We start from the raw sequence: 8440 nt of genomic DNA on the forward strand, positions 1-8440 counted from the left end.
TTAACAATATGTGACCGTGGACCACAAAACAAGTCATAAGTTGCCCAGGTATATTTGTATGGGTCAAAATTATTGATTTTTCTTGTATACCAAATAAAGTATATTAAGTAAAGAACATGTTCCATGAAGATATTTAGTAAACTTCCTACTGTAAATATATCAAAACTTAATTTTTAATTAATAATATGCATGGCTAATGACTTAATTTGGACAACTTTAAAGGCAATTTTTTTTTTTTTTTTGCACCCTCAGATTCCAGATTTTCAAATCTCAGCAAATATCGTCCTATCCTTAGAAAGCTTAGCCTATTTATTCAACTTTCAGATGATGTATAAATCTTTATCATCCTAAAATTGACCCTTATGACTGGTTTTGTGGTCACATAAATTCACTTTAAATATAATTTCAAATAACACAATACAGTTAAAGTGATAATTAAGGCATATAATTAGTGTAGGTTGCAGACACAGAGTTCGACCTTTTAATTATCTTTATAGCACCAATAGGTGTTAGTTAAGAAGGCAAGCATTCAGATTTTGTATAGGCTATATTTGGATGATTCATAGGGCTCCACTGCTTATCTCCTTTCATAGCAGAGCGCATTAAGTTTGTCCCTAAACGCTTTCCGTAGTCCGCTGAAAAAGTAAACAGGAAGTTCAATCATACTAAATATAGTCGGAATGAGGTTGCTCTTAATACGTGTCTTTTTTTAGTGATTAATACGATTATAAATCTCTAGCGGAGAACACAAAAGACCGAGAAAGTGTAAACAACCAAACAGCTGTTAGTGGTGTCTTTCAGCCTGATATAAAGTTATATAACGATATAAAGTAACTTACCGCACACGGAGCTGAGGTTCAATGGCTTCAGATAAGCAAGTCACATTTGTGGTCGTCGGTGGAGGAATCGCAGGTGTAACTTGTGCAGAACAGGTACGAACAAATCCATAACTGATCTACTGGTCTGATAACTGTCTGGTCTTATAAGTTTGAAAACTTTTGCAGATCGCATCGCAGTTCGCATCAGATGAAGTTTATCTTCTGACAGCCTCACCTTTAGTAAAGACGGTCATACATTTCAAACAGGTTTGTTGAAATTGTGTCTTTCTTTAATTTGGAGCACTTTGATTATTTACATTTATTGTACTTCCTTAAAAGTCTTATTTTATTTATATATATATATATATATATATATATATATATATATATATATATATATATATATATATATATATATAAAATACAAATTGTACACACTGATTCCAAATTAGTTGGGTAAAACACGACGTAAAATGTAATATAATACAATATGAAATACTATATATAAATCAAAAATCTGGATATTGAATAAAAAAGGTGTCAACTACCTTTCTTCATCTAGGTGTCAAAGACGTTGGAAGAATTCGATATCGAGGAACAGCCATCCAGTGTTTTAGAAGAAAAGTATCCCAATCTGAAAGTCATACAATCTGCAGTCAAAGTCCTGCGAGCTAAGGAACATGTATGTTAAGACAAGCACTGTTTCTTTTTCCTACAATATTCTAAATTTAATTGTAATCACTCTCTGAATTTCTGCAGCTTTTACAAGCAGAGAATGGTCAGACGATTCATTATAAAAAGCTGTGTATCTGCAGCGGAGCCAAACCCAAGCTTCTCACCCAAGACCACCCTCATGTGCTGGGCATACGCGACACAGACAGTGCTCAGGTACACTCATTAATCATCAATATTATGTATTTGAACATAACAAACATGAAAGATTGATGCTATTTTCACAGGAGTTTCAAAAGCGATTATCAAAGGCTAAAAGGGTAGTTGTCATTGGCAATGGAGGAATCGCATTAGAATTAGTGTAAGTATCTCAATCATTAATATTAGTAATATGGGATCTGCACAGTCAACACACACAAAAACAACACACTTAAATGTAGGAATGTAACGATTAACCGTGAGTCGCGATTCAATTAGTGGTAGGAGTTTATATGAATGTATGTCCGAGGGGAACTTTCTGTCTTTAGAAAAGTTTAGATGGTATTTTTTCTTTGCATCTTGCCTCTGTATAATGCATATTAAAGTTCATAAGTGCAGCGCTGCTTTCAGTGTTGCCAGATTGGATGGACGATTTCCAGCCCAAAAGCTTACAAAAACCCGCCCAAAACTTTAACTGTCAAAATAATGCGATAGAATGTAAATCAAGGTTGATAAGAGCCATTTTTAACTCCTTATAACGAAATAATGACGACAAAATAATATAATACTAGATAAATTTCCCATGGATCAAATCGGGGCAAATACATTAAAGAGAACTACCAAATATGATTAAAATATGCCGATACCCTTGAAAAACACATGCATCGTTTTCAATGTCAACAGTCAGAATTTAAATGCAACAAAGTGCCCAATATAAGTGATCAGAATAAGCAACGTAATTATAGGTATTTCACACTCGTTCATGCACACACCATGACAGTCAAAACTGTGTCACTATGATAATCCAACAATATATATATATATTTTTTTAACAACAACAATAATGCTCTTACTTTCGTGTTGCTCTATAATTTCACACAGAACATAATATAGAAATTTGCACAGTCAAAACGAACAAGTTCATCATCTTTAAAGGATACCCAGATATCACACGTACGTCTGCAAGATGTCTATTAAAGATCTCTTGATCCGGAAAGCATCTGCTGTCTACAAACGTCTGGCAGATGTCTTTCAGATGTCAGTTTTACATGCATTCTAAATCATAAACATCTTAAAAGACATCTGATAGACTTCTATTTGACATCTAAAAGGAAACGTCCTATAGACGTATTGGAGATGAGCAAACACCCTAAAAAATATGTCTTGCAGATGTAAATGCAGACATCAAATAGACGTCTCTGAGATGTACTTGTGCTATCAGGGTATATATACCAATATGGACCGTTTAAAAGATAAAAGACAGGATCGTATAGATATAGTTTTTCATTAATTTAACTGTGCTCTGATTTCGGAGTTGCAGTGATGTAGCCTTCATGTCATCTCTCCCTCAACAGGTGTAATTCACGTTTTGAGAGTTAAATCACTCTCCACTCTTTACCATCGAACATATATATAGGCATTATGGTCACTTCCAGTTATACATTCAAAATCAGATCTGTTATCTCGCTAAAAACCCATCGTTCATGAATCATCACGTCTGTCTGCTGATCCCTAAATACTATGGGGATTGGCTAAAAGTGCGGCGTCAACATCAGCACCAATCGTCTTTGCAGTGTTTGTGTGTGTGTTTAGTTTTGTGATGACTGATTGGATGCATGCAGTAGGATATATGCACACTTGGGCTTGTTTGTTAACCAATTAGCCTATACAATTTATATGTTTTGAAAACCGCCAAACTGACCAAAAACCAGCCCACATTTTGTCCACCCTGCCCAAGCCAATATTTACCCGCACAATCAAATTCAAAACTGCCCAATCTGGCAACACTGGCTGCTTTGTTTACTGTGGAAACCAAGGAAATGCTTTAAGCGCCACCTGCTGGCAGAGAGTGAATCTGCGTCGCATTGTTTGTTTCATGCAGATATTTTTTTAAGTATAGTGTCACAAAACTGAAGTCAAACCATTCTGTTTTTGCTTCAAATTTGGAAATTATACAATCTAATTTAGATTAAAAACTGCTCATGTTGCATATGCATATCTTTGTTTGGATCCTGATTAAAATGCAGTGCGATTTTAAATGGAAAGAGCTTTGATATTAAGAGAATCCTTTTATTTGTGTTACTTGTTTTAAAATTTCAATTTAGTTTTGTTATTTATATTTACATTATATTTAAATGTTATTTAGCAGACGCTTTTATCCAAGGCGACTTACAAATGAGGACAATAGAAGCAATCAAAAGAGCAATAATATGCAAGTGCTATATTAGTATATTATTATAGTGTTATATTTCAATTTCACAAAGAAATGTGCAGCATTTTGTCCAATCAAAAGGACACATTTAATTTATAATTTGTTTTAAATCTGATTTTGTAAAAAAATAAATTGTGAATCGTGAGTTGAGTGAATCGTTACATCCCTACTTAAATGCTTGGAATTAGTTTTGTAAAGAAATATAATTGTGTATAAATTGATTGCTTATTTTTTTTACCAAATTAAACATTTGATTAAATGAAAATATAACTTCTGTACGTTTCTGCTTCATAATTCTTCTACTGCCATTTTGAGTTATTTTGTATTTTCATATTTTGATGATTTTACTACAGATTGATGATTTTAATTATGTAATAATTAAAGCATGTGTAGGTGCATCCAATTTTTTGTTTGGAAGTCTAGGTCCAAATGCAAACAGAAAAAGGTTAAAGAAAACAAAAAGAGAGAGATGTATTGTGATATTTCGTAATGCCTGCTGTGTGCTCCTGTAGGTATGAAGTAGAAGGTTGTGAAGTGATCTGGGCTATAAAGGATAAAGCCATAGGAAACACATTCTTTGATGCAGGAGCTGCTCAGTTTCTCATTCCCTCACTGGAGGCTGACAAAAAAGAAAGATCTTTGTCCTGCAAGAGAGCACGCTACACTACTGACGAGACTGGAGGTATGAATTCAGCTTACACACACTGGTATACACACTCTCTCTCACACACACACAGTGAGCTCTGCTGCTCTCTTCTGGCAGTTTAGACGGAAAGTAAGTACATGTGCTTTCATGAGCTGTAAGCTCTAATCATCAAAATTCAAACAAAACAACTTTTGAAATGTTTTACTTTACATGTAATGAATCTAAAATATATGAAAGTTTCACTTTTTGAAATAAGTTACAACTTTTTAATAAATTATAAATACAGTTTTACTTAAATTGTCATATGTAGTTTGTAAACTACCAGTCCTTATTTTGGACACATATGTATTAATAAAACCATTTACATTGTTCTATTTTCTACATTGTTAAATAATAGTAAAGTCTTACAAACCACTATATTTTGTTTCATTATAAGCTGATAAAAAACATAAGTGTGTCACATGTTTTTGTTTCATAGCAGGCCACAGTGGGGCTTCAGAGGAGCTTGGCAGTGCCTTGGGCCCAGATTGGCATGCGGGGATTGAACTAAGAGGAACAGTGCAGGTTTGCATACAGTATATTTTCACAGTTGTACATTAGGCACCATAAAACGGTGGGTGATTGCCACTTTTCACTTATTCTGATTGTTTTCCTTCATTTTACAGAATTCCAGTGGAGTCCATATAGAATATGAGTGTGAAGTTGACAAGATCTACACCCAAGAGGAGTTCTTGCAGTCCAAACTCAACACAGAGAAATCTGAATTAGGTTAAATAATAACAACAATAATAATCATCATCATCATCATCATTTCATTAATAATCTGCAGTGTTTTCAGATGACATAAAATAACTAATTTTTCATTTTTTTTTCAGGGTTGTGGCCAGCTTATGTTCAGTTAACCAATGGGAAGATTTATGGCTGTGATTTCGTCGTCAGCGCAACAGGCGTTGTGCCAAACACAGATCCTTTTCTCATTGGGAACCATGTAAAAAATCTATGCATTTGAATTGACCCATTTCTTTCTCTTTTGTATTTTTATTTGATTTATTTTCCATCGTAAATACAATTTTGGTTATTATTATATGGATATGTCAATATTATATGTTCAGCTGTGCTTTTTTCATAATGTATTTATTTTTGTATTTTAGTTTCTGGTGAATTCTTTTTATAGTATAGAATGTTATTTATTGACTTCCCAGTATTGTCAGTGCATAACTAATAAAGTTTTAAACGCATTATACATGTATATTTTCCGGGTTTGTTGGGTAAATGTAGGAAAATTGAGCTTTTTTCATTTTATGTGTCCCATTTCAGTTTGAATTGGCAGGAGATCATGGTCTGAGAGTGGACGATCATATGCGGACGTCTGAACAGGATGTGTATGCGGCTGGAGATGTGTGTAATGCAGGCTGGGAGCCCAGCGCTCTCTGGCAGCAGGTACAGCTGCACCTCTGTTACTGTATTAATGTATAAATGATGTACTGAGGGTTGAGCTTCTAAAACGTCTCTCCTGTTATGGGTAAGATGCGATTGTGGACTCAGGCGCGCCAGATGGGCTGGTACGCAGCACGTTGTATGGCTGCAGATGTGCTGGAGGAGCCTATAGAGCTGGACTTCTGCTTTGAGCTGTTCTCACACATCACCAAATTCTTCAACTACAAGGTGAGTTCTTTTGTTTGTGCCTATTTCTTTAAAGAAATATGTATGCTCTTCTTGTTGGTACCTCTATTTCTGAAGAAATTTCAGATACTGTTTTATTCTCAGCCAGAGAATTCAGAATTTAAAAATGGGCTCCCTTTTCATTCACGAGTCACAACTGGAATGACTGACTTTGCTGAATTGCAATTCAAAGTATTTTACACAATGGAAACATTATGAAAATAAATAGGAGAGATGCACACTCATAATATATTCACACAATTCACATAATAATTATATGTAAATAAATGAATAGGTAATATATGTTATATGAAACAAAATGCATTTATGAAATGAACAAAAAATAAATAAATTATAAGATCAAATCAAAATAAAGTTAAGGTATATAAATTAAAGTAAAATATACATGTTTTCTATTGTTTTTGTAACTGTTGTATGATATCATGCTTAGGGGTCATGTTTGTTTTGTTTCATTTTTATTGTAAAATAATAAGCCTAATTGCTACCTTAATTAAAATTCAAAACAAGGAATTTAAGAAATATTTTAAGAGCATTCTCAGTGGATGGCACAAAAGTGGTTTTCACATTTGATAATACAAATTGCAACTATTTATTTTATTTATTTGTTTTGTTTTTAGGTGGTTTTGCTTGGGAAGTTTAATGCTCAGGGTTTGGGTCAGGACCATGAGCTTCTATTGCGCTGTACAAAAGGCCAGGAATATGTGAAGGTGGTTCTGACTGGGGGCCGAATGGTGGGAGCCGTCCTTATAGGAGAGACGGACCTGGAGGAAACTTTCGAGAACCTCATTCTCAACCAAATGGACTTATCCCGATATGGCGAGGATCTTCTTAATCCTAATATTGACATTGAAGACTACTTTGACTGAATCCTGGTTAGTCAATGACAAAGAGATGATTCATTTATTTTAAAGCTACACCATGAAATTTATGTTCCACGAAACACAAGATCAAAAATAATAATTGTTTTCAAACACTCTCCACCAATCTTAGTCCGGTTTTGCTCATCAACAGGAAGTCCTACCTCAATCTGTAGCCTTTGGTCGAGGCAATATTATCACGATGAGCGTGCAAATAAACAAATTTCAATTTTTTTGGTCATAACTAAGGGTACAAAATTACAGATGTATTTTAGAAGAATAGCTCACGAAAAAGTGGTACATTTCATTTCTTCAAGTTTTCTAAAATCATATCTGTCTGCAAATAGAAGACCAAAATGTGTTATTCACTAAAAGTCTTCATGTAAAACATTGTGACCAGATCATAGAATCAGTGCGCTGATCTTGAGAATCTGATCAATCTGATTCATGAGCAAATTATTCGGATTGGCTTTGTGATTGATTTACTGAAAATGTGATTCAAATTAATGGTTTATTCGGACACCGCTGCATCTCTCATGAATGTGCCCAGGGCAACTGGGGTGTATGTCAAGATTTTCACTAAATAATGACTTAGAGTTTGGTTGGCTCCTCATTTTGGTCGTATTGACCAATTTTACTGATGCTGAGTTGCACTTCGTTCAAAGGACTTTTTGACGCTTTAAAGCTCCAGTTTCAGTTCATTGTAACTGCATGGAAAATAGTGACTAGTATTTCAAATTTTGTGTTCCAAGCCATATGGGTTTGGAACAATGGTGAAGTTTCATAAATGATTAAGCCGAGTTTTCGTTTTTGTGTGAACTATTATTTTAAGGAACTGTGAGCTTTTAGATGTAACCAACGGATAACACGCATTGAGAAACCAAGTAAGAAAAAAACGTACTGCTGAGTTGCCAAAAAATAGATATATTTATTGATTCTTTATTTAGAAGTGCTCCGTTTTCACATCATGAGGCAAACCATGAAGTCCATTCTGTAGCTACACTAAAGTATTGTGTTTAGTTTCAACATTGCACCTTTCAGTTTTTTGGGATATGTGTCTGTTGAGCTCCAACTCCCATAATGATCGTTTGGTGGTCAATTCTGTGAATTCTTTTTTTGGAATGATTCTTGACCAAGAGTGGAGGGGAAATCATTACTTGAAGTGAGCTTCCAATGGTGTTTACTGTATCTGGGTGAAAATAAATGTTAAATTCAAACAGTATTAACATTCAATTACTTCCCTTTAAATCCACCAAATCTTCTTTAAGACTTCCATTAAATCCCAACCTTTTGCAAAAAAAAATATTTCTTATTTCTGCATTAACCTGTATGATATAAACATTCTAGCATTTTA

General features: G+C 34.2%; 2 protein-coding genes across 2 annotated transcripts in view; one reads left to right on the plus strand and one right to left on the minus strand.

Annotated features, from left to right (window-relative positions):
- The first annotated feature begins 620 nt into the window (after positions 1–620).
- The window catches only part of pyroxd1 (pyridine nucleotide-disulphide oxidoreductase domain 1), an 8469-nt gene continuing 649 nt past the window's right edge, over positions 621–8440 (plus strand). Inside the window, exons 1-12 of the mRNA XM_079404099.1 lie at positions 621–932; positions 1005–1085; positions 1381–1500; positions 1578–1706; positions 1778–1851; positions 4413–4582; positions 5025–5110; positions 5212–5314; positions 5422–5534; positions 5864–5986; positions 6074–6211; positions 6847–8440. The exon at positions 6847–8440 is cut by the window's right edge and continues 649 nt beyond it. Coding sequence (XP_079260225.1) covers positions 861–932; positions 1005–1085; positions 1381–1500; positions 1578–1706; positions 1778–1851; positions 4413–4582; positions 5025–5110; positions 5212–5314; positions 5422–5534; positions 5864–5986; positions 6074–6211; positions 6847–7095 — 1458 coding nt within the window. The 5' untranslated portion in view covers positions 621–860 and the 3' untranslated portion in view covers positions 7096–8440. The remainder of the gene's footprint in view (positions 933–1004; positions 1086–1380; positions 1501–1577; positions 1707–1777; positions 1852–4412; positions 4583–5024; positions 5111–5211; positions 5315–5421; positions 5535–5863; positions 5987–6073; positions 6212–6846) is intronic.
- The window catches only part of LOC306861821 (protein mono-ADP-ribosyltransferase PARP11-like), a gene marked incomplete at its 5' end in the record, with an annotated part of 3851 nt that continues 3407 nt past the window's right edge, over positions 7997–8440 (minus strand). The window contains one exon of the mRNA XM_079404308.1: positions 7997–8440. This exon is cut by the window's right edge and continues 299 nt beyond it.

Source organism: Barbus barbus (genome assembly GCF_936440315.1).
Source record: "Barbus barbus genome assembly, chromosome: 42".
Taxonomy (NCBI): Eukaryota; Metazoa; Chordata; class Actinopteri; order Cypriniformes; family Cyprinidae; genus Barbus; species Barbus barbus.